The sequence below is a fragment of the Pseudopipra pipra genome, chromosome 8 (assembly GCF_036250125.1).
Source record: "Pseudopipra pipra isolate bDixPip1 chromosome 8, bDixPip1.hap1, whole genome shotgun sequence".
NCBI lineage: Eukaryota > Metazoa > Chordata > Aves > Passeriformes > Pipridae > Pseudopipra > Pseudopipra pipra.
In genome coordinates, this window is record NC_087556.1 from 3,705,297 (window position 1) to 3,731,761 (window position 26,465).

General features: G+C 45.8%; 1 protein-coding gene across 5 annotated transcripts; it reads right to left on the minus strand.

Annotated features, from left to right (window-relative positions):
* Nucleotides 1-309: 309 nt before the first annotated feature.
* LOC135417770 (prosaposin) lies at nt 310-25,729 on the minus strand. Of its 5 annotated transcripts, XM_064662205.1 has the most exons (16): nt 25,596-25,729; nt 13,623-13,756; nt 12,546-12,620; nt 11,733-11,858; nt 11,279-11,473; nt 10,575-10,718; nt 9,965-10,021; nt 7,656-7,724; nt 7,079-7,192; nt 6,156-6,269; nt 5,783-5,969; nt 5,479-5,630; nt 5,279-5,320; nt 3,763-3,843; nt 3,147-3,254; nt 310-2,587 (listed from the first exon to the last, which is right to left on the minus strand). In XM_064662205.1, exons 1-16 carry the CDS (start codon nt 25,639-25,641, stop codon nt 2,552-2,554), a joined length of 1,680 nt encoding a protein of 559 aa, XP_064518275.1. In that variant the 5' UTR covers nt 25,642-25,729; the 3' UTR covers nt 310-2,551. The 5 variants fall into 5 exon arrangements, with proteins under 5 accessions (XP_064518275.1, XP_064518278.1, XP_064518277.1 ...); XM_064662208.1 differs by lacking the exon at nt 7,656-7,724; XM_064662207.1 differs by lacking the exon at nt 5,279-5,320.
* Between the last annotated feature and the right edge of the window lie 736 nt (nt 25,730-26,465).

Below are 26,465 nucleotides of genomic sequence, written 5' to 3' on the forward strand. Positions count from 1 at the left end.
TCCTGCGCAAGGCAGGGATTGCGACACGGGGCTGTTTCCTCACACCAGGCGTTGTGTTTGTCCACGGAAGAGCAGCAGCAATCCCAGGCAAGCCTCTTCCACCTCCCACCACACTCATCAGCAGAACAGAGAGGCTTGATAGGACACGCAGCCTGCAAGGCAACGGCATCTTAATGGGAACCTGAACCCATTCAGTCCCAGATTCCCACTGGCACCTTGCGATGTGCCTTCTCTCTTGGCTCTGCAGCCAAGGGGAAGCTAAACAAGATCCTTTGGCAACCAGCACACGAGGAATTGAAGCACACAGTCTTACCAGTTTACAGAAGTTTTTATTGTTCATTAGGGAAGCTTTTGTGCAAAAAAAAAAAATAAAATCAAGACAATGTGTTTTGTTTTTTTCAGAAAGCAACTGCACGTTTCCCCAGCACGACTCAAGCGGGTCAGGTGCCACAGTCCACAGGAAGGGAGAAAACTACAGGGACTCCCAGTGGCAGCACAGGATTTCCCCAGCTCACCTCGCCCCGCAGCTCGCCAGCATGGATCCTCCACTGCTAAAAAACCCCAGAAAAATAAAACCTTCCTAGCCTGTCCAGCTGCCAATGCAGCCCCACCTCCCCCCCATTAGATCCACATTAAGAGAACACTGTCCCGTTTAAAACACCAAATACCATCCTACCACACCGAGGTGTAACACAACCCATCCCTCCAGGGCAGCGATGCCAAAGGAAGAGCCCATTCCCTATCTGCTGTATCTACCCCAACTGGGATACACCACCAGAACACTGCACAAGCCTGCCAAGACAGAAAGCTGCAGGTATTTTATATCTTTAGGGGAAATTTTCCTTTTTATTTTCTTTTGAAGCATTTTCTTTTCTTTTGAAGCATTCAGCAAACAGAAGAGACGAACCTCTGTTGCCATCTGTCAGCAGTGCCCAGGCATTTAGTATGTACAGAGTAACTAAAAACCTGCACTCCAGTGGTTTTCCAATGAAAAACAGTCTGCTTGCTGCTACTGCTTTGTTACTGGAGCTCCTGCTCATCCCAGACAGCACAGAAACAGCAGGAGTTAGCAGCACCTTTCTGAACTGGACTGGAATTTTCAAAGCTCCACATCTGCCCAGCTGCTCCTTCCCAAAGGTCTCCTCAGAGCTACTTTGGTGCCTCTGTTTTGGGGGTTTTGATCCAGTGTTTTGGGGATTAACTTGATCAGAATTACACACCAAATCCAAGGTCCATCTCAAGCAATACAAGATTCTCACTCCCAAGGGCCTGACATGTTCCCAGGGAAGCAGCCTGCCTTGAAGGGCTTTTTTTGGGATTTCAGGCATTTCAGTGTCATTTTAGAGAGGTGTGAAAGGCAGGGTGTGAGGTGTGCCAGCAGAGCTTCCAATACCTACTACAGTGTTCCTACCATTTGCCATCTCTACTTGCTGCACTTCCTCAGGAGGGGATCAGTGAGAACGGGTGGCAGCAGGGGAAACTGCCCCCGAGCCTCACAGCACCTCTGAAGTTTTAGATGATTGAAATATGCTATGAGAGAAAAAGCAGATCAAGGAACAAATGGGCAGTTTACAACAAGCCCCATTTTTCCACACGTTCCACCCTCGATGCTGAACTCCCTTTGACATGTGCACAGCTCCTGCTGACTTGTTCCTCCTCCATCTCTCAACTCCTCGGCACCCAGCCTGGCTGCATGTGGGAAGCTGCAAGACTAAGCAGAATTGAGCAACTAGGATACGAAAAAAAGGGAGTCATTCCTTAAGTACGTCTGCATGCTTCAAAAGACTGACATCCCACTGAATAGGGCTTGGCAGCAGAACACCCATGCTTAGACCCAGGAGCCCAAGGAAATCAAAAGGATGTGATCAAAGGTTGAGGGAGGGTTTTCCTCAGCTATGACAACACCGTGAGCCACAAGCGTGGTCGCTCCAACGCAAAAGCGTGATCACTCAAAATGCACCCCTTTAGGTTACCAGTGACTCTGAAAGGTGGCTGGGCACACAAAGCCCCCTCCTCTGCATCTGTAGAGCTTTGAAAATTCCAGCCGAAGGGATTCCCGGATTCAACATTATCCCTTAAGAGTTCCCATACACAGAAAATTAACATTCCAGCCAGATGTTAAAAATGCAAAGCATGTAAAATCTTCCCAATGCTCCCCTACAGAAAGACACTTGAAAGATTAGTCGCTACCTTGTCCTTTTTTTAAATCAAAAGATAAGAGCCTTGTCTCATTTCATCTTATCTGTCATTCTTCCCAGCACCTAAAAAACACTTCAGCCTACCAATTAAAAAAAAAAAATCTACAACACACTGACTATTTTTAGGAGCATAACGAGTTAAACTGTACAATCAGAAATATCTTTGTTAAGTCAATGATGAAGATCTGATTCTTCAACAGCAGCACTGCTACAGAAGAGTTACAATAAAGGAACTTGTAGGTCAAATTGTTAACGAGGCAGAGAGGAGGGACAGGTGAGATACAGCTCTCTGCCAACCTCGGCCCACATGTTTTAAGAGCCATGGCAAACTTTCAGAACTGGAAATTCTTCTTCTAGTTCCACACATGGCGTTTGCAGTGATCAACAGCCTAAAGGGAAAGCAAGAGTTGATATTAGTGGAAAAGAGCCTGTTTGCAAACCAGCGTGCATCTACACAATTCAACACCTGATTCTGAGCCAAGATCTCAGGAGTAAATTTGCTTTTCTTAAAATAAGTGATTTTGAAACGGACTAGAATAAATAATATCCTTGTCCCCACCCAGAAGCATCAGGAAAAAAGGCTGATGACCCTTAGCCACTAAAGCCTGGCAGAGAAAGCAATGCTGGAAGCCAATTTTTAGAGCTTGATGAGAGATCATGAGACATGGTCTGTTTGCTGCAGGACCACTGACTACATATAAAGCTGACACTGTACTTTACTATAAATTCTGAAATACCAGCAGGCAGGTGGGGATAGGAACGAAATGTAGAGGAAAGTTAGCTTTGAGAAAGCTAAAGCCTATGAAAGACCCTCTAATCAAGCCAGCACCCTACTGCTTTTTTAAACTGAAATATACCCACTTCCAAGTGTGGTAAAATCTGAAAGTGGCCATTAAGGAGCTATCAAAGATCAACAGGAAGCTCGAGGCAGAGCCCTGCTTTACGTACATTGCACTGAGCAGCAGTGTCCATGTTCTTACACCAGTAACCTGGACCCCAGACACAAGCATCGTCCCCCAGGAGAGGCTGTTTAGCTGATTCACAGACTCCGAGTTTCTGTGAAAAGAACAGCAAGAGAGAGTCACCACCTTTCTAATTACACCCTGAGATCTCAAGGCCATCCTTACACCTGAGTGAGTGTGGAAGCTCCCCTGAGGTGGCTGCAGGAGCTCTCACGGAGGTCACAGCAGCAGCTGAACGAGCAGCAATGAAGCTGGGATCTGACACAGGGAAGAATTAAGTTACCACAACTCCTTTTTCATATCAAGTTTCAAAAAACAGAGAGGGACTTTTCTCAAGAATTGCCACTTAACCTCCCACCACATTCAGGGCACACCACACCCTGTCACTGAAGCTCAGCAGTGGCAGATCTTTCCTTTTGTCATTCCCTGCACTGGGCTGGCACTCAGCTGTCCATTGAGCCCCAGGCCTTGCACAACCACATTTGCTCCAAGCATTCAGTGTGCTGATTCTTATTCCAGCAGAGTTTCCATGTGCTGGGCACTGGAAGGCACACAGGACTGTATTAGAGCCTGCACTCAACCAAATCAAAGGCAATACTCACAGTGCAAACAAAAGTGGGATCCATCACCTCTGCCAGGAGTTGCACAACCACAGGTTCATACTGTTCCACAAACTGAACGCACTGTAACAAAGCACAGGTTGAGAGAGTCTCCTCTTAGAGCCCCCGAAAGAAGAGGAATATGTGGTCTGCAGCAGGCAGGCTACCCCAAACACCTCAACAGCACACTCCAAAGGGATAAAGCAGAGGCCTGAGCTCTGCAGATGGAAAAGGACTCAGCATGGCACTCACCACACAGGTTTCTACCAGCTCATACCTGCCCGCAGCTGTCTGCAGACAGGTTATGAGGAGAGAAAGGAAAGGTCAAAAGGAACCAAACAGGACAGACTTTGGGAAAAGAACCAAGCAGGAGAAGCTTTGACTGCAAAGCTTAGTCTCTGATAGTGGAGATCACCGCTGTCCCAAGAGGAAAGCACAGGGAACCAGCTGGAGACAAACATCCTGATCAGGACAGCAGCAAAGCAGCAACAACTCCCAAGCACTTTCACCCAAGGAGTTCCTATTCCTTTCAGATCAGGCAGCAGCAGGAGCACTTCCCATCAGGAACAGTCTCTCTCCCTCTAGTGGAGAGTCCGTCTCCAGAGCTCAGGAAGATGCTGCTCTCAGCAGAGACTAACGGCACCATTAATAAATCAAGCACAGCTATTAAACAGCCTCGCAGCAGGAAGAGCTGTTCCACAGCTCTGCTTTAAGTCTGTATATTCTATTGCTGGTAAACTTACAAGCAGTTGCCACTTGCTGGCACTCAGCAGCCACCTAATAAGATTTCCAGGTAAATCTTGATAGTGGTGGTCCCACAGGTGTCTCAATGGAATTAAGCCAGCCTACTTCCAATTACTCCATTAATCCCCTGAACAGGATCATTTTGAGGGAAAAATAAAACCTTCAGCTGTTCCCACCCACTGTTCTCAGAGGATTTCCAGGCAAACCTTTCCTGACTGCAAATTAGTACAACAATCCAGCCAATCAATTCAGGTCTTTAAAAGTCTCCATCTATTCAAAGGACTGCCAACTCCCAAGGATGGGAAGTGAGAAAACCTAATCCCTCTGCACCCCAAACTTCTCCCAGCTTCTAGCTGAGAAGACTATTGTAAAAACCAACAAGAGATACTGCTCTCTAGTTTTCCCAAATGCTCTGCAATATGCCCCTGCCCATGGGAGGAGGTTAGAACTAGAGAGTCTTTAAGGTCCCTTCCAACCCAAACTCTTCCAAGACTCCATGTTTCACCCTTCTGTTCACCTCCATCTGCCTTGTCCCGACTGGAAGGCAGGCTGCCACACAGCAAGGCCTGTGAGGTCATTCCACTGGCTCAGATCAAGCCTGTTCCCTCTTTTTTTGTTCTGCTGCACATTAGAAGCTGTTGTGCTAACGAAGGGGAAAAACCCGGGAAGGATCAAGTTGCTGGACAGAAGCCAGTCCCAGCTGCACCTGAGGACAGTTTGTCTCCAGCCATGGACAAGGCATTTGGCCAAACACAGAGACCTCTATTATGAGTACCTGGTCATTTACAGCAGAAGTAGAGACACTTGAGAGATGGACCTAAAATTAGCATGTAGACAAAATATCAGGTGAAACAAATGAGGTTAAGCATAACTGTCACTGTAGGACCCATGCAAACACAACAAATCAACAAGGACAGTTCCCAACCCTCAACAAGACCACTGCTTTTAAGTCAGCCTCCTGCCCAAACTCCTTACCTGATCACTGACAGACTCTGGCAGGAAGTGACACACTTTTTCCAGTAAAGCTTCGATTTCAGCTGTCGTGGCATTCTTCTCTAGCTCTTTGTCTGCATAAGCCACCACCATCTTGCAGATATCACAGAAGCCACCTGCAGGTTTCACTACAACTGAGAAGGAAAATAAAAACACAAACCAAACATCAGCGCTTAGGTAGTTCTCCTCCAAGCAGAAGGAGGCAGCCATCAGCAAAGCATCCTCAAAAGAGATCTCATCCCAGGTGAACCGCCTCCTTTTGAACACCAGACTCCTCACTACCCACCTGGCTGCTGTGGAAGCTTGTTGGCTGCACAGCATTTCAGCATAACACACACAGCTTCAGGATTCGTTGCCTCCAAGAGCATGTCAATGACAGCCTGGCCATAGACCTCTATGAAGTCCTTGCACTGGTCTTTGACACTTCCTGGGAACAGGTGGCAGACCACTTCCATTTCATGCACAATCTCCTCCTGAAGCACCAAAGGAGGGCGAGTGGCAAATGAGGGACAGAAATTTCATAAGCATGTCTTTTCTGTCCCACCCAGAAGTTTTGCTGTCATGAAGACAGGCAATAAAATTAACTTCCCTTCCCCCTCCAACACAGCCCCCTTTCAGCCAAAGCCTAGGAAGAGGTACCATGCCCACCACTTACACACCTCTGTCTTGTTGCTCTCCAAGAGGCCAGTCACTTCTTTCACCATGGTCTCACATATTTCACACAAGGAAAAAGTTTTCTCTTGAACTGAGGCCTTCTCTTGAACCGAGGCCTTCTGAGTACACAAAGAAACACACAAACAATAAATCAGCACTGGACCACACCTGACAGGGACAATTCCTAAAAGATCAGTTTAATAGCATTCACGTGCAGCACACTCCTTTACCTAGAGCTGTACTCAAAAGGTCACACAGAACTCAAGCCCAACATCAAAGGTCTCAGTAAAAAGCCCTTCTGAATGAACAGGCATTTTGTATGACTAATTAAGACTACAATCCCCAGGCTGTATTAAGGAGGGGAGTTGAATTTAGTAGACACAAAGAAAAAAGCAATTCTACAGAGACAGAAGTCAATGGAAATATATAGTGGTTTTTAAAACACATTAACTGAGGACAAAATTTCCTAGAATTGAGAGCACCCTCCTGATTGCAAAGGAAATCTTTGGAGAAGCCAAGGCACTCCTTCAAACTCAGAACTTCAGCATTCTGACTCTGATCTCTCACCTGCACAAGCAGAGTGCTGCCCCATTATTAAAAGGGATCAAAGCATAACTTCAAACATAAAGCAAAACTCAAATTGAGCAATTCACATTTGAGGTGTCGTTCAGAACCGCTGGAACAAGAGTTCCCATTTCAATCCTGAAGCATTACCTTGTAGCTTTGGTTCGGTGTAGGCTCTGCTGTTCTAACAAATAAAACTGTTCTCCTACTTCACAAATCACCATCAGAAACAAGAGGAGGCCAGGAATTTATATGCAGGGAGACTTGGATTATTCTGTGCATAAAAGCTCATATTTTTCTGTCAGTTTGTTACACTAAAGCAAAAAGGAAAGCAAAGATGATAAGTACAAAAAGTCAATTTTACCTCCACAGTTTCCATTTTCACCTCATGAACCACTTGAGCTGGCACCAGAGGCTGAAGGGGGACAGACTTCACAGAAGCACAGAACCCAACCATGGCACAAATGTCCTTTGGTTGCTGGAAAAAGATGCATAAGCGATTTTTTTAAAGTCTAGAAGGCACTGCCCTTTCTACAGTGCCTGTGAGCAGGAACAGAGAACAAAGTCTTAAAAGGCTCCAACACAACCAGAAGTTTCACGACTACTTCTACTCCAAGTATTGCCAAAGCATTTGATACGGTTACAGGCAGGACAGCTAACAGGTGAAATTTAGTAGTTCCTTTTAAAGAGGAAGAGGTTAAAAACCCCACTTAAAAAACCCATTTACCATCAGCCACACTATGCAAGCCCTTCAAAAGGAGTTGACTTAAGAGCTACCAACACCAAAACAGGCCACCAGCGTCACTTTAGACCTGCATCCACAAAGCTGCTCCCCAGCTTTAAGTAATCACAAAGAGGCCAATTATCCTGACTTCAGAGTTCACCCAAAAGCTGAAAGAAATGCCTAGAGAAAAGGACTTCTTTCCTCATCCACAAACTACCTTCTTTAAAGCTGCCAGTAACATCATGTTCTGCAAACAGAAACAGTTTCTCGCATTACTGAACACAGCCTACAAGAAACAAAAGTTAAGCTTGTTAAAAACCTTAGCCTAACCATTTTTACTGCAATAACTGTATTTCCAGTGTTCTTTTCACAGTAAGAGAACAGCAAACAGAAACAAAGTCTTTAAAAAGGCTTTCCAAGTCTTTCTCAAAGGTTTTGGAAGCATACACTACTAAATGCAAAAATAAATGCTGGACATGAGGCAAACTGCACTAAGGAGGCCACATGATACCCAAACTGACAAAAGCTGTACAGAGCAAGACACGAAACTTCAATTTCCCCACTTGAAGTCTACTTAAGCTAAAAAAAGAGACCCTTGGTCCTACAGGTAATTAGAAGACCGTATCCCATCCTGTCACAAGCTTCCTACAGAAGAGGCTTATGCCAGAGTTAATACATCACATGCCACAACCTCATGCACAGGCAAAAGCAGCATCTCAAAGACACTGTGCTGCTTCAGACTGCTCCAGGCAGCACCTTTAAGTCAAGCCCTTTGGTTCATGCATTGTAAGAAGCAATTCTAGATATTAATGTTACAGCAACACCCACATACACACGTTCTCTCACTGAGAGATGACAGACACAAGGTCTCACAGGTCTGGGTGAATTAAAAGCCCAAATCGCTCTAGGAAGCAGGAGCGTAAAGGCCTCCTACATCTTTTCAGTTCATGTACTTTAAACATCTATACCGTTGTCCTAGATTTAAAGGTTAACCAAGAAGAGACCCCAGGACAGCTTCACTCAACCCCCTTTGAGCCCAGACTTTAAGCCAGCAGCTGACAGGAGCCACTGGCATTGCTTTGTCCGCATCTGTCCTTCTTCTAGGAGAGGGATCACATTTCCTGCTCTACTGGCCAAAGCGTAATCAAGCTGAAATCTTCGTAGCACAAGCTGGTATCTGGAGCTGTAAGTAGGACTGATGCACTGGAAGAGGCCTAGAGTCTTCCTCTGTTTTAATGACATAAATATCCCTTGTATCTGTCAACACTGAGTACAGTCACACCATGTACGCAGCTAATAGAGCAAGAAGTGAACTACAAGCCCTTTAACAGTAAAAGGTGAACTACAAGCAGGCTATCATCACAGGCAAGGTGCTCACATACCTGATCCTTCTGTTGACAGGGGAGATTGGAGACAGAGGAAGAAAGGAGAAATTAAAGATAACAGTTAAGAGAGAAAACACGTCAAGCACTTGGAACTGCATATATTCTTTCCATGAAGATAATGGCATATGACACAGTCCCCACCCCAAAGATCCTTAGCACTGATAACTCACATTTAATTGCACAGTGCTGACCAGCATTACTCATTTGCAGTTATTAAGGCATCCTGGGCAAAAGACTACCTCCAAAGAGTCTGGACAACACTCGGATGGATGCAAGGTGTGGTCATAATCCAATTTCAGGTACTAACAACACACTGCATTGCAATGCTCAAAACGAGAAACCAAGTGTTGCTAGAACAAAGACTGACTTCCCCCCAGCAAATGCTTAAGAAACAGGATGAGCTTCTAAGTAGCCTTTAGCAAGTGGAAACAAAAAAAGGCCACTGTGTTGCCAAATTCAGGTTCAAGTCGGCCACATATTCTACTCAGAAATTCACCTATAGTTTGTTACGTTACTTGTGGCATCTAGGGACTGCATCCCCTAGGAAAGGCTTTTTTGTTTGTTTGTTTTTAAGGTTTGTGAGATCATAGTACATACAAAGAGGTGCTGTGGAGGTGGTCAGAGGGAAATGTATGTTGCTGCAGAAGACCAGAGCTGGTGCAGTACTACTCCCTTTCCATGGGTCCTATCAAGAGCCCAGAGAGCAGGGGCCTCCAGATAGCAGCTCCAGGAGAAGGATGTTTAGTCTTGCTTCAGGAAGAAGCAACACTTGAACTAATTTTGCAACACTGTGACAGACAACTCTAATATACTCTAATATTGGTGGGGAGGGGGGAAGTGGTCTAAGTACAGGACTGAGATAAAAAGAGTATAAAGGAACATGAGTAATGTCTCTTCCACATTTCAAATGATTCGAGTGCCTTTTGCACCACAGAAGTGAATGGAAAGGAAGTGCTAAAGAAAGCATTCTGAAACTGAAATCAGTATCCAATTAAATGCCAAGTTCAAAGCATCAACACCCAGACTTACAGGGCTCTCCCCCAGAGCTTTACTGCAGTACATGATCCCTGTTTCCAAAGAAGTTAGCTACACAAATCAGAAAAATTAACTGAGAGCAAGTACTATATTCTGCTGATCTTACCATGTGCATCATCATCTGGATAGCCAAGTCAGAATATTCAGAGATATAGGTCTTGCACTGCAGGAAGGGGGAAAAGAAAGTCTTGTGACTATCAAACCACTTGTGCTGTAGAGTTCATCTAGAGTTTTCTAATACATCTCAAGGCATTAATTTACCTGCTCTACTTAATAACTATTCTGCTGTCTTTCAGAGCTTGTCCCAAATACAAGACAGTATTTCAGGTTACACAACCACTTCACAAATAATTGCTTATCTGAGGAGTCCTTTTCTCTTCCACTCAGGGCAAAAAAGTCCTCCCCCTACTGATATGACCACATTACCCTGCCAGATGATTTTGGTGAAAAAGGCCCTTAAGGGCTAGAAGCAATCTGGAGCATCTTTCTCCTCCTCCCCAGTCCCATACACCCCCCTCACCTTTCCTGACCATCAAGTTTACAATTTCAGTGCTACTGTTATACTATGTAACTATTATACCGTGTATCCTACATGGAACACAATCCCCTTTGTGTTATTAAACAGAGAATACAACAGAGGGGATTAAGGCCCGGAACAAACTATTTTGTGTTTGCATTCAGGAACAATTTTTTTCCAGCTAAAAAGGACAGCTCACCATATCGGACATTCCGGGTCCCAAACGGTCACACTCCTCCTTGGCATGAGCAACCAAAGACTTCACAAAAGATAAGTTTGTCTTCACAGCTTCCTGAACATCAGTGACCAGCTGAATGCAATCCTGGCACACATCCCCACTCGCCTGGACAAACAAGGAAAGGAAACTGAAGTTGACGTAACTTCTCATAACATGTTTTAGAAGCTTCTGTTACTATTGAGTTTTAAAAGCTATTTTGAGCTATTTACAAACCTTAGCAAATAATCTGTAGAATACTTTAAAGCCTGAGCTAATACAGAGACAAGCTACTGCTGGTATGTGCACCAGCCACTAGATGGAGATTAGGTACATACTTGGCTTCAAAACCGAGATAACAGTTAAGATACCCAATCTTCAGAATCTCTTGGTTTTGTTACAGACCACAGCGGGAAGGTTTCCAAATCTGGCATAGATCTTACCAGCTTCACCCACAGCAGCTTGTTCTGCACCCACTCACTGTTTAAGTCCCACACTCTGCCTTGCTACCAACACTCAGCCTCTGCTCCCAAGCTCATCGGCTCATCTACTCCCCTCTGTCAACTATTTGTTCTTTTCCAATCAACCTCTACATTCAGAGAGACAAATGCTTCCCCCGAAGGGCACAGCTTAGAACTTAATCCAAGATTATACACAGGGTCCACACTGGAACAGCCCTGCACCCTTACCTTAGGCTTCTGCTTGGGTTTGTCCTGAGGGTAGAGGAGAAGAGGCACGTTAGCCATGAACGGGGATGCCAGTTCAGAGAAATCCAGCTCTGGAATCTTGTTGGTCTGGAGCTGTTTCTGAAGCTTCATGGCTGCAAGGTGCTTCTGAAGGGACTGGCACAGGGCGAGGGCACTGCACACAACCTCAGGTTTATCCTAGGGGGGACAAGATACACTCATAAAGCTCCAAACTCACGTCGCTTTTGTATGAAGTTTAGAGTCATTCAGCTGAAACGTGACAGACGAGGAAAATGTTTCATAGCAAGGAAGCAGGTTTCAAACTCACACTACTCACTGCAACACCAGTGATCCACACAGGATTGAAGGATCACATGCACAATCTCACGCAGAAGAGAAACTTGGGCATCATAGGAGCATGACTTTTAAATCCAGTGCTTGAAAATTTTCTACTTACTAGCTCTTCTTTGATCATATCCATGATAACTGGCAGGTAGGAATCCACAATTTCTTTGCACTCAGACACCAGGCCTTGGTCAGGAAGAAACTCGCACGTCTTCTCCAAGTAAGAGCGGATCTCCTCCTGTGAAAGATGAGGTAGGCATGGATAGATTATCCCTCTCTCAAATGCTCTTTCCATTGCCAAAATGCACAATACAAAGCCTAAAACAAGCTCCTTGGACTCAGATAGGTCCAGGCAGTGGGAAGCACAACTAGACTGAGGTTTTACACTGTAAGTCTATTTTCCCCAGTCCTGACCTTTGATGAGACCCTGCCAAAGTGAAAACATGCAATACTGCTTGCAAGGCCTTGCCAGAGTAGAACATTTACATTTAAAGAGGAGGAAGTGAAATTATGGACTAGGGGGACAGTGACTTGTTTATACAAAGTACTCACAGATTCATAAAAGAAAAAGGGAGTAAGTGCCCTCAAAACCAAACAAAGACCAGTGGTGTAATCGTCCACTTCTAGAGTCTGCAGTATCCCACCTTTTAAGGCTGATGGCCCATTGGCACAAGAACAATTTTATTAAGCACCTACAGTCAAACAGGGATGTGTTAAAGCATGAGAGGCTCTAGAATTTGCTAATTTCTAAACCAGTAGAGGCTGTTTAAAAGCCTTTTCCCATGTACTCTAGTCCCTTTCAACATCTGCTGCTTATGTTAGGAAAACAACACAGCCAACTGTTCCACCCCCTCATCACGAGATCTTGTTAGGTCCACGAAATCAAAGTGTGTTTTGGGGTGAGGAGAAAGGGAGCTCTGCTTACCTCAGTGCCATTATCCTTCAAAACCTTGCCAGCCACCGTCACAAGCTCCTTGCACAAGTCACAGGGGATACTGCTCTGGAGACAGAAGCAGACAGTTACTCTGAGAAAGACTTAAGTGCTGTAAGGGCAGGGTGTAAATAACACAAACACCAAGCACTGCATTTAGAGTGGAAATTAAGGAAGAAATACTGGCTGAGGCTGGGGTGGGAAGAGGTGTTTCAAACAAAGAATGAGGCTATCTCAAGCATGTCCAGCTCCAGTTTCTTCAGTAAATCAACAAGGCAGGAAGAAGCTGGCATGCTACCACCTATTCATTTCAACTAGTCCCAGTCCCTTGAAGCATACTGTCCCAACAAGTCTTCTCCTGAACCTTTTACCTTACTCTTCAGAGAGTTCACACTTGCTAGCATGTAAGAACACTCCAGGCAACTTCCCTCATTTTAGTTGTGCTCTGAGATTCCTCCCTTCCCCTAATTTCCCCTAAACTGAAATATCTCAGCAGAGACATAGCCAGTGTGGACTGAATGCCTCTGCCTCTGTAAGTAAAATGCCTTTGGCCCCCCTACAAAGTTGTGAAACAATACCCTGAACTACAGCTACACCTAGTAAAGCAGCCCTCACCTTTAGTGCAAATGCAACTTGAAAGGCTGCACTAAACGTAACATTTCTACCACTATTTGTCATGGCTTTCATAATTTAGCATATGCTGGAACACGAACTTTTGAGAAAGTCCTAAAGAAGCACACGGTTGTTTTTGTAATAACTCACTGCTCAAGTGGACTCCATGAATTAGGGGTCAGCAATAAAGAGGAACGAGTGAAATCCACTAGCTCCATTCCATACATTGCTCCCTGATTGTGCAACAGGTCACGGGAGAAGTCAGCAGACAAGTTGTGCAAGGCAGAGCAGTGAAAAGCAACCTTTATCTAGCACCTAAATTAAGGCACAGCCATCAAAGCAGAGCCAGATGTAACACTTAAATCCAATCAGAGACTTGGGAAATCTTCCTCAGCACGTGGGAACCAGCCACCTCAGCTGCAGGTGGCGGGGGAAGAGGTGTGAGCAGTGGGTACTCACTACAGCAGGCTTGTTCCAGACGTTCTGCTGGCAGTGCTTCACCGCCCCGCACTGCGACGCCGTGCGGATGCTCTGGCACCACACCTCCGGCCCCTTCACACACTCCTTCTGCCACAGCACAGGGCTGGCCACAGCTGCCAGAGAGAAAAACAACCACCCTTCAATGATTTCTGCTCCAAAGCAAGCAGGTTAACGCTGTGCAGTGTAACGGCCTCCTCTCCAGTACATCACTTTGGTTTATTAACGTTTTTTAAGCACATTTCAATCCAGCAATTTGAGCTGAAACACGAGCCCCAAACACAGATTTACACAAAGAACGAGAAAAACCACAACAGCTGAGGCTCCTTCGTGAAGTGCCTGAGTCTCAGCACCTTGGTATATTCCCGCCATCGGCCACCTTTTGTTAAAAAAAAAAAAAATTCCAACAAAATACAAACTGCCACTTTACTTAGCACACAAGAACTAGCAGATGACTTGAAACAGGGAAACTGCTCATTGCAGAAATCTACACTTCGAGCAGCTGATTCCCAAGGCTACAACCTCCCTGTTCTCCTGTTCCACTGTCATTCAACTATGAACCAGCCTGAAATTGCTGTCTGCATTCCTCCTCCCACGTGAACCACCCTGTTCTCACACAGCTACTGAGAGAGGGAGGAAACTCACTGGATTAGAAGCCACAACAATGTACACATTACATGGAAGACTTAAGAGCAGGTACACACCAAAACACTGATGATAAACAGAAGGTTTTAATAAACAACCCGAGGAATGTTCTATCATAGTTTTTAAACCACTAAATCTATTTATACTTGTTTTGTTTTTTTTTTTCTCAGCAATTCAACTGTGTACAGAAATATCTGTGGGGGTGAAAAAAAGTATCAGTCCTTATCTGGACATGACCTCCCATCCCACGTGGAATTGCCTTCCAAACCTATAAACTTTTCAAGTAAAATACAGAATGCCATTTCTGGACAGTTTTCCTAAGGCAATGTAAAACATCTGCACTATGAGTAAGCAATAGGAAAAGTGAATCAACTGCACCTTTTTGCTGACTTTCCAAGCTTCTTTTTAATTGTGCTGTCTGGACTGGACACCCAACTGCTCCCAGGTTCTAAAACCATCCTATCTGTCAAGCAGGCTCAGTTTCTTCAGCAATGCCCTATGCTGCACTAACCTATGAAGAAACAACTCCTATAATCCTACAGCAAACAAGTTCCAACAAAATCTACCATGGTCCAAAGCCTACAAGGCACTGCTGTCAAAGTTCACAATAACAAAAGCATCAAAACAAAACACAAACCCAACCTGTTCTAAGCCATTACCTGTACAGGTGGTGTTGAGGATCTTTACATCAATGCTGTTCACACATGACAAAATCCTGTAAAATTACACTGTCAGCCAAGAGGCAGGAGTTAAGCTGTTTCATCCCTACAAAGTTCTAGTAAGGTTACAGCAGATGAACCATCACTTTTCCATTTCTCATGTCTTGTTCTGAGCAATCAGGGGATCGATGTAACAGCTGAATTACAAGTGCACGTACCAGGTGCACAGCCACCACACATCAAACAGCCACACAAACACTGCTTTATAGGTGGCATTCTGCAGCCTTCTCAGCTGTTGATTTAATAAAGCCTGTTTACACTGGATTTCAGAGGAATGACCCATTTATTTCAAGAAAGACGTGCTTTGAACCCTTAATCTTTTACACAAGAGCTTGGAGCTTGCCACCCTCTCTCCCAGCAAAAAGCCCTGATTGCACATTATTGCTGAGCAAGACAGCACACCAGGACTGCTTGTGAAACTGTAGGGGAAAAAAAGACTTCAAAGCTCCTAATAATGTATGGTCAGCAAAATATTTACTGCCTATTCTAAACTCCAGCATTATGGATCTGGGAACATAAGAACAGTTGATTTTCAAAGTCAGACTGGCCAGCCAAAGAGCTGTCAGCTCTGGCAGGGTGACAATAACCAAGTATACACTTGGTTGAGGGAAAGTTATTCTTCTCTTTTAGATACTGGCATTGAACAGTGCTAAGAAGGCTCTGGAAGGCAGAGTCAAGCTCTGAATAAAGTAAAGCAAGACCTGGACTTTAAATAGCGGAATTAAGAGCTCCCAACTATTTACAAGTAAAGCTTTTAACCTATGCCTTTATTTCTGTAAATCAAAGGAAATTACTGCCCCTACATTGAAACTTACTGTAAAACTCCAAATCTAAACTATATAACTCAAATTACAGTTATTCCAAGCAGTTTCTCAAAATCTTGATCTAAGAGAATGTTTAAAGCCAAACTGAAGCATTTGTGCTGTAGCTTGCACTGGTTTGATCTGCCTCTTAATGACCTTTGAGGTTCTTTTTGCTTCTTTAAGATCCTGTCACTGTATGACTTTTCAGATCCATACCAGCTTCAGCAGAATGTCCAACAGCTAATCTTGCTGCTCCTTCCTCATAGTCTTAATAACAGGTCATTAATAAGTGAATAGGGCCAAGCAAGCTTGGATGTAGGTTTAATTAGAGTGACCTTCTCTTAGATGGATGGTCTTACAGGGCTAAGCGAGCTCCATCTGCCCGGGTTTGGGATTAGAGTTGTCCTTCTCCTAGGATGACTGCCAGAAGGCTAAAGAGCTCATCCTGCCCAAGAATGTAGTGTATCTGGTCCTACAGTTTTGACCTGTCTGGCATGGGCGACCCTACCAAAGGCACGTACCATTGCCAGCATAGCTCGCAACCACATAGGGGTGCACAGGTTTCATTCCTATTAGAACAATTTGGGCATATCTTACATTTCCTACTTTGCTATCACCTATCTATATACAATCTCCAGGAAATACCCAGGAACACCCCTTTGCCCTGACCACCCTGTCAGGGTGTAACAGAGCAAAGCAAATATATTCAGAACACGTCAAACTTGGGCAGTACAGACATGGTATTTGTTCTCAGACAACTGCAAGAGAACTGTAGGGAACAGAACAAAGGTCTCTATGTAACATTTGTCAACCTCACCAAGGCATTTGATACTGTGAGCAGAGAAGGTCTGTGGCAGATTTTGGAACGTTTAGGTTGTCCCCCCAGGTTCCTTAAAATGATCATCTCACTCCATGAGGATCAGCACGGCCAAGTCAGATATGGCAATGCACTTTCTGAGCCCTTTCTAATTACCAGTGGTGTGAAACAAGGCTGCGTTCTCGCTCCTACCTATTCACAGTCTTTTCCAGCAGGATGCTCCAAAGGGCCACGGCAGACCTCGAGGATCAGGACGGTATCTACATCCAATACCGTACTGATGGAAGCCTTTTCAACCTAAGATGACTGAAGGCCCACACCAAGACCTTAAACCATCTTGTCCGGGAGCTGCTTTACGCTGATGACGCCGCCCTTGTTGCCCACACAGAAGCAGCTCTGCAGCGTTTAACATCCTGCTCTGCAGACACTGCTGAGCTCTTTGGGCTGGAAGTCAGCTTAAAGAAGACAGAAGTTCTCCATCAACCTGCACCTCAGGAAGTCTTCCTTCATCCCCACATCACCATTGGCCAATCAGAGCTCAAATCAGTCCAGCAGTTTAATTACCTAGGCAGTCTCATCTCCTTGGATGGTAAGATTGACGCAGAGACAGACAACAGGTTAGCAAAGGCACACAGTGCTTTTGGAAAGCTTCATAAAAGAGTCTGGCAAAATAAACACCTGAAGAAAAGTACAAAGATCAGTGTTTACAGAGCCATAGTGCTGTTCTACTCTTTTATATGGATCTGAATCATGGGTCATCTACCGCCACCACCTGCGACTCCTAGAACGCTTCCATCAATGCTGCCTCCGTACAATCCTAAACATCCACTGGTCAGATGATGTGACCAATACATCTGTTCTAGAGCAAGCAGCAGTCACAAGTATTGAGGCCATGTTGCTGAGAACACAGCTGGGCTGGGCACGTCTCCAGGATGAAGGACCAACCACCACCTCCCTAAGATCCTGCTTTATGGTGAACTTGCCACCGGCTGCCGCATGAGAGGAGCCCCAAAGAAAAGATACAAGGACTCCCTGAAACAACATCTCAGCCTTGGCCATACTGATCAACAGAACTGATCTACTCTGGCCTCCAATCGTGAGGCCTGGACTCACACCATCTATAACGCAGCTGATGGCTTTGAGAACGCCTGCAGGATCACCCTTGAGGAGAAAAGACAACGCAGAAAGAACCGTGTCTTGCAGGATTTACCACCTAAGGAGTCTTTCTGCTGTGCCTTTTGCAATCGGACATGCCTGTCTCATATTGGCCTTTTTAGCCACCAACGCGCTTGTAACAAACGTGGGTAGAGCCCTCCCCAAATCTTCATTCGTGAAGCCCGGCCATGATGATGAATAAGTGCATAACAAAAATACTATGCTTCAGATTTATTCTTACTGATCAGCTTTTTTGGCTGTGTATCTTTAACAAACTCTGTGCTGCATGGCTTCTGTATCAAACATGCTCACACAGTCATAAATGCTCTGACTTGTTCATAAGGAGAGGGAAAAAAAAGGCTTAAAATTAGATTTATCTTTGACAGTGTATTAACTAACCAATGTCTCTGACTTCTCTGCTTCCCTGCATCCATCTCACCAGCTTGTAAGGAGAAAAATGAGGAGTTTCACAGCCACATTTTGTTCAGATTCTGCTCAAAGCATTACCACTGGGCACAAAGTCACTTGGAATTTGAGAATAAGGGCATTAATGCTACCTGCCACCCCCTACAGAGGGCCAAAGACAATCTCAGAAGAACTTGGGAGCAGAAGGGACAGCGAGGCATAAGAAAACTGTTCATAAGCCACCAAACAGTGAAAACTAGTTTTAGGATGGAAGCAAGCACTCCAAACACTTTCTCACTGGTATTATTTAAAGTCCTCACTCCTGCACAACATCAGAGGACGAGGAGATGCCACTATACCGACAGACTTCTATCAAAAGAAGCCCACAGGCTCAGGAAGCCTGATTACAGCATGAGATGAACACTTACCTACAGAAACAGAAAATGGTGGAACAGCCCTTTCACCTGCAAATGACACTGGGGAAGTTCTTTCCTTCTGAGAAGACAACTCTAAATTCCATGTTTTCAGTACAGATCATTCTGGTCAAACAGTGACCAGGCAAATCTGTTTGTCAGGGCCTCACATGGCTGGCACGTTTTAGAAAGCAGCTACAGAACAAAGACAACACACTGATGATGGCTTCTTTTCTTCCATCTTCTACAGTGACTTCAAATAGAGCTAAATTTGTATTAGTTTATTCTCTATCACGCGAGAATACTTTTGTTAGATGTCTAATATGAAAGGATGTACCTTCATTGCAGCAATATCCACCACCCTTCCTTTCTGAACATCCTGGGTAAAACACACAAAACTAAAAAACTCTGCATTAATTCAAATCTTGCAGATTCAGAAAAGTACAGCCTGAAATCCTTTACTGTTCCCACTTTTCCCCTTTAGTCTGTTCTATTTAATTATGAAACAGCATTTTTCAATCATATATTAACTTACAACAAAGGCAAATATGCCAATGAAGTGTGTTAAGACCTTGTGCAGTCTCAGAACAAAGAGTTTTGACCCTTAACAGTTTTCTTCCCTCCAAACAGCCTTTGCTGCGAGAAGTGCAACACCCAAACACGGCATTTCACATCCCCAGCAGCAACCCAAGAGAAAGCAAAGCACTGTCACTTACAGTGACATCTCTCAACGCTTGCTGGGTACACTCAAATGCATAACAGTTATCTCTGGTCTCCTTTTCTTTTATATATTGTTCTTTAAGGTCATCCATTTTTAAACAGAATTCTCCTTTCTCCGTAGGTTAGCTCTCAACAGTCACACCTCATGCCCTCCCAGATCTGCCCTCCCCTTTCCTTGAAGTTCTTGCAAGCCACTGTTTTTAGAGCACTGAACAAGTTTATCTGTGAAGGCCAGGGTCTTTCTTTAGTCATCCTCTTCACTGGTTCCTCCCTCCTTGAACAGCTTCAGAGATATGGCTTCTTTAATTTAACAAAAAACAGCCTTTGCTCTACCAAGTTTTTCCTAAATTACGTGGTGCAAGAAAACGGAGGAGAAAAAAAGATCTATACCCACTCTCACCTCTGTGATGTTCGTGTCTAACAGACAAGAGAAATCCTCTCCTAGAACAAGCGTTGCCCCAGAAAGCCTGAAGCCCAACAACACGATCAAAATACTCCAAGGGTAGAAGGGTAACAGCAGAAAAGGAAGGAGAATCATTTGATTTGAGGCCCAGGTCAGCACCCCAACACTGTCAAAACATCAGGAACACAGTCCTGCCAGTGACAGTTGCCAGGAATCCATAAAAAAACCAGTTTAAAGGCCGTGAAGATAAAGGGAAACCTGCAACTCACTCCCACAGTGGTTCTATCCTATTTACTTCAGCAACTGTGCATTGTTTCACTTCTCCAAAGCAGCAAATGCTAATGTTCACCTCCTTCCTCCACACCTGGACTGGAAACATGAACATACAGACAGGCTTAGGGCAGCAGAGGTGAGAGCCTCCTCAGAAAATACCACTTTTTCTCCTTGGAAAGCCTACAGAGCCATGCATGTAGAAGCACAGCTCAGTTCATCATTCCTCTCCAGGAAACAAATGTCTTACAATGGCTGTAATGTCTGGATTACCATCCTGCAAGGACAGCTACAGGAAAATCCGTAGGTAATTACCTGTCTTGAGAAAAACCTTCCATTCCCTCAGGCATTTGTATTACTCATCTTCCAAGGAGAGCCAGCCTGAATTTTTTCCCCGAGATTCTCAAAAAAGCATCCTAAGAAATCCCATCCAAAGCTGTACTGAAGCTACTAATCAGACTTCTGTGATTGTGCTTGAAAGTTAATACCTTATATAAGTTTCTATGAACAGGGATTTGAATGGGCCAGACCAGATTTGCTAAAGAGCCAAAGGATGAAACAGAAAACTATCACCCAGGACACAAAGGAATTCAACTTGAAGGCTTCAGCCTCCTCCAAACCAAACTGTTAGAAAACCCCTGCTGTGAGCAACATGGTTACAGAAGAATTAACCTGTAAATTGGGGTGGGGGGGGGAAAACCCAAAACAGAAAAGCACTGAGCTGCTCTTCACCTCAAAGGGTTGAAGTCAAATGTGGAAGACAATTTGGGGTGCTGTCAACTCTTATGCCTTAACAGTCTAACTTGTCCAAGTACATTAACATATTCATCAGGAGGGGATGTTTTTTCCAAGGTTTCTCGCTGAGTAACGTTAAAACAAAAAAGGCCATTCCTTATCTCCCAGAAACACCCACAGACCAAGTGAATCTATCAGTCTCTGCCACTCTGTGCTCTGTTAGTGACTTTTCCCCACTTCTTTTGAGAACTGCAAAAGCCAAGTGTTTTTAAGTTAAAGAAGTCAAGAGGGATCAACTTCTCACCACCAAGTCTTACAAAGTGTCTATAAGTCAAAGAGTGACCTCAATCTGAAGTTATTTGCAGGGCTCAATACTCCACAGCCTCTCTGGTCAGTTAATGAGTAAAACTTCAAACGCTGTAAACACATCACACACCAGTGACTCTTGCCAGAGGGCTACTACCCTCTGGATTAATGAGGCAGTAAAGTGACCACAATATTTGAGAGATTATAGGCAATTGACAGAAAAAAATTAGATGAAATCTGGCTGTTATTAGCATTCCAGTTAAAATTCAGAGTCTTCCTGTTCCACATCTACTGATGAAAAACCAAGCACGAAACATTTCTAACCAGTGTGATTCAGAAGAAATGAGTTAACAACCACAACCAGGCTCTTCCCCAAAGTGGGGAACAGGTTCTCATTTTGGCCTCTGCCTCAGGTGCTCCCTCGCTTCCCTCACCAGCAGACAAGTATGGCAAGAGGAGCAGTTCGTGTATGTACAAGAAATCACAATAAAGACAGCAGAGAACTGGGTGAGCTGAGACAGCAAAATCACCTCTACTGTCCCAATTACTGCAAAGGTTGCAAGGGAATAATTTCCAGACAGGTCAGAGGTCACTGTCAAGCAGGCCCTGGCTTCTGCCTGAGATTCTTCTATGACAGAATCTACAAGAGATAACTGGATGTTCAAGGGCATCTGGTAGTCAGTCAGCAGGAGGGTACCATACAATACATTAAGATATTCCCAAAAAGTTATGAGAAGCATTTTTCCCTGCAGATGCCTGTAGAAATACACCACAACATGTTGGACATACTTATTGTCCATGTCCATTATTTCTGGTTTTGTTTTGAGAGGGTTTTTTGGGGGAGGAGGATGGGACAGATTTTGTGTGAGTCTCTGCAGAATTCCTGTACTTAACATCCCCCTTTCACCAGGCAAACATATCCACACCACAAAGAGTGGGGAAATCTGCTATCTGACATCTGAAACCAAACACTGCCCCACAACCAAATACAGAGAAGCATTGCCCTAAAATACACACACTTCAAAGACCACAGAGGCAGCCCTTTTAAATTGCAACAGGAACTCTGATATCTTAATAGCAGCAAATTAACTGGGGGGGGAAAAAAGCTGCTACATTAAAAAAAGTAAAATAGAAAGTGAAAGAGTAAAGAAAAAACAAACAATCCCTTTTTATGTCATACAGTTCTAAGGCGTTGCCCCAACCTACTTTGAAGAATCATATCTACGTGAGATACTGAAACAAAAATCCAGGGGCAGGCAGCAGCAACTGGCCCTGCTTCCCTCACAGGTACAAAATAAAAACCTTCCTGCATTTTCTACCAGAAAAACCCTTCCTGAAATAGCACAGCCCAACCTCCTGGAGAGCCTCAGCCGCATCAGGTGACACAATGAGTTTTGCTGACAAGCTCCCCCTCTCTTGCTCCACCCTCTCCATCCTCTGGGCGCTCGGAGGCCCCCAGAACAGCTCCTCTGTGGTGTGTGGAACAGGACAACCGGAGTGCAAAAAGCCCGCACTGGGCTCGGGCAGCTCTGCAGATGTGATGGTGCATTCACCAGGCGTGACTGAGCAGGAAGAACGGCCTGCTCAGCTCCTCCAGACACAACCGAGAGCCACTCTTTCTATTTATAGACCTCGGCACACATAGGAGGGATTGTGCAAGGGCAGGTTTACACAGGGCACATGACTGGTGCGCTATCAAAGCGCCGCTGCGTTGTGACGGCTGTGAGGTGCCTCAGACCCCGTTATTCCTCCAACAAACAGGGCCTTCATTTTTATATAACCACAGAATCATTTAGGTTGGAAAAGCCCTCCAAGATTGAGTCCATCCTGTGACTGACCCCCACCTTGTCACCCAGCCCAGAGCACTGAGTGACACATCCAGTCATTCCTTGGACACCTCCAGGGATGGGGACTCCACCACCTCCCTGAGCAGCCCCTGCCAAGGCCTGACCACCGTTTCCAGCAAGAAATTCTTCCTGATATCCAACCTGACCCTTCCCTGGCACAGCTTGAGGCTGTTTCCCCTAGTCCTGTCCCTTGTTCCCTGGGAGCAGAGTCCAACCCCCTCCTGGCTCCCCTCTCCCGTCAGGGAGTTGCAGAGCCAGAAGGTCCCCTCTGAGCCTCCTGTTCTCCAGGCTGAGCCCCCCCAGCTCCCTCAGCTGCTCCTGGTGCTCCAGCCCCTTCCCCAGCTCCGTTCCCCCCTTCCCTGGACACGCTCCAGCCCCTCAGTGTCTCACTGGGGTGAGGACGCAGAACTGGACACAGCCCTCAAGGTCCCTCAGCGATGACAGCACAGGGACGGGCACTGCCCTGGGACTGCACCCACACCATGGCTGGGACAAGACACCTTCCACTCTTTTCCTAATTTAACATACAGCAGTGGGCTGCACCAGCCTGGCATTTATTGTTAGGAACCACACTCATAACCAGCCTGCAAACCACAGAACACAGTCCCATTATCTGCTTTATCCACATCCTCCAGAAAATTCAAGCCAGGCTAACTTAGCCTTCAAATTTCCTGTCACCAGATGTTCTGACCAGTGTTTGCTGGAGGAATTATATATTAACTTGAATCTTCCCTCCTTCCAAGGTTTAAGTCTACTATTTTGGGAAGAGGTGTAAAATAATCACATCCTCAAAGTTGGTACTTTCCACTCCCAGCTTAACTTTCATTTTAGAAAGAAGGAGGGGGGAAAAAAAAAATCAGCTAAAGAGAAACTGACTGCTGTTTTACCAGCACGCCCAGCCTTCCTCCTTTCCTGGCCTCAAAGACAAGCAATAATCAGTGTGCATCAGTGGTCCAGAGATGCCAGGACCTGTCCACCCTGCTTTAACTCCTTTGTGCATCCCTTAAAGGGAAGTAAGTAGGTCAACCAAAAACCCTCATGGCCTGTAAGCCAGCCAAGTGACTCCATTAAGATACGCCAAGGGTGGCTGAATTTTTACACAGATAATTAACCAGCTTAGGAGACGAAAACGGTGTTTCAGGTTGTCACAGCAAAATCTTCAGAAAAATCTGCACAGTAAGAGAGTCAATTAGTATTCGTAACAGAACCTTGGTGGAGAAAAGACAGGTGTTTCTTTGTGTTAAAACAGGGACTTCCTAAAGAAAAACAGGCCCGACGAGTCTCCTGCCACACTCAGTTGCATACCATGCCTTTAACAGGTAGGCCAAGTGAAGTCTTGTTGCTGAACTGGTTTCTCATTACAATTTCCCTAAATACACTAGTGGGAAAGCTGGTGGATACTTCAAGGTGAATCCTTTTCACTTTTAAAGCACAAGAAGCTGCAATGATTTTAGCGATTTGGAAACGGTCCCAGTAGGAGTGGAAACTGATGGCAGTGCAAAGCAGACTCAAAAGACACCATTAACGCAGATAAATATGCAGAGTGAAAGCTGATATTTGCTTTCTTGCTTCCAGCCTGAAAAGTCTGAGGTTCTCCATTACGCTGTCATATCAGCATATTAAATATTATCAGTCTATCTAGGGGAAGGTGTCCCTGTACATGGCAGGGGGGTTGGAAATAGATGACCTTTAAGGTCCCTTCCAACCCAGGCCATTCTATGACATTAAAACTACAATAAAGCACAAGACTAATGTATAATCATGAAAGATTTCATAGGCATTATCTGCTGTCCTCTGCCAGGTGGTTATTCCTGTGGTCTTTAAACAGACAATCAGGCTTTTTTTTTTCAGTTGACTTGTGAAATGCTGCAGGTTAAACTTGTAAGTAAATAAGCTCTAGGATTACAGTAGTCCCAATTATAAGAAAATTCTCTGAGTAATTGTGCACATCAGTGTACGAGTCCTTCGATTTTGGGGGTTCTAGCTATTCCATGCCACAACCCAAAGGTGTATTACCACTCCTGTCAGACTACACATCCCTTCTGTCAAGCCTCTGCGGTGTACGAAACACAAGGGCTGCTTGTTCTAACCTCCAGTCCTAGTGCTAAAAGGAGAATAACAGCTATTCCCCCCAGCACTTCCACTGCTGCAACAACAGGTAACGAGATAGCAAGCAGCAAAACTAGTGGAATTTTCCATCTGGAGTAATGAAAACACACTACAGCAGAGGCTACCTCTCGCCATCTACAAGAGGATTAGCAGCCATCTCTCCCTGAAATGACGAAGATAAACAGCGCTGCTGGCAGAAAAAGCAGTCCCCACCAACACGGTGCCTGAGAGGCCCGATCCGTGTCGGATATGGATGCGCAGGATCAGGAAGTCATTTCCATACCAGCACCGGGAAAGGCCGGTTCCTCACCGGGGCCACCCCGACCCCCCTTCTCCCTGGCGCTATTTTTGGGCGATTCCCCCGCCGCCGCCCCAAACACGGCCCTTCCACCACAATCACCCCGAAGGCACCCTCGAAACCACCCCATCGCCGCCGCCTCCTCTCTTTGGGATCCAGTCCTGCTGTGGGAACACAAACAGCGTTAGGACCGGCCTCCCTCCCTCCACCACCACCACTCCACTCCCCCATCCCGGGCACGCCGGCCGCTGAGGGCAGCTCTCCCCGGGCGCGGTGGGGAAGGGGCCGGGGAGGTGGAGGCAGGGCTCACCGGCAGCGAGGAGCCCGAGGAGGCTGAGGAGCAGCAGCCGCGCCATGATCCCGCTCCGTGCCCGTCTGCAATGCGGCGCCGCCGGCACCGCCCGCCACCGCCCTTATATAGAGGTGGGGGGCGCACGCGCGCGCGGCGCCCCGCCCCCCGCGCAATGGCGGGGAGGGGGGGGGGGCGCGTGAGGGGCGCGAAATGGCGGCCGGGAGGGGCTGAGGGGAGCGCCGGAGCCGCCCCTCCCCGGAGTCCCCGCCGCTTGAAACGGCGCTGTCTGCAAATAAAAAAGCCCTCACAGCCGAAAAAAAGCGCCTTTTGCCTCCACGGGCAGTAGAGCCCCCGAGGGGGCTGGCGGGGTCTGATGGAGGCGCACACCAGCATGGAATGAGAGTGTTAAAGGGTTGAAATGGACCTGAAAGCTCATCTCACTCCGGCCCCCCTGCCACGGGCAGGGATGCCTCCCACTAGACCAGGTGGCTCAAGGCATTATCCAGCCTGGCTTTGAACGCTGCCAGGGTTGGAGCATCCACAACCTCCCTGGGCAACCTGTGCCAGTGTCTAACTATGCTCACAGCAAAGAATTTCTTCCCAATACCCACCCTAAATTTATCCTCTTTCAATCTGTAGCAATTACTCCATGTCCTATCACTACAGTTCCTAATGCTGTCTCTCTCTCTTACGCTTCCCCGTGGCCCTCTTCAGGTACCAATCAAAGTCTCAACCAAACATCACGCTGGACATTGTTGGACATGTGCTCCAGCAGTGCTTCCCACTTACAGGCTTCCCACCTCACTCCCTGGGGTTAGGAGGCAAGGGGGGTACTGATTTTTCCTTGCTATGCGGGGCAGAATCCGGCTCCCCATTGTCACAGGGCAG

Coding starts and splice junctions, on each gene's coding strand:
- LOC135417770 (XM_064662205.1), bottom strand. CDS start 25,641: ATGGCGCGGCTGCTGCTCCTCAGCCTCCTCGGGCTCCTCGCTGCCG. Junction 5,631..5,782: donor CAAGCTTCCACAGCAGCCAG/GTGGGTAGTGAG, acceptor TTTCCTTCTCAG/TTGTAGTGAAACCTGCAGGT. Junction 2,588..3,146: donor ACACTGCTGCTCAGTGCAAT/GTACGTAAAGCA, acceptor CTTTCCCTTTAG/GCTGTTGATCACTGCAAACG.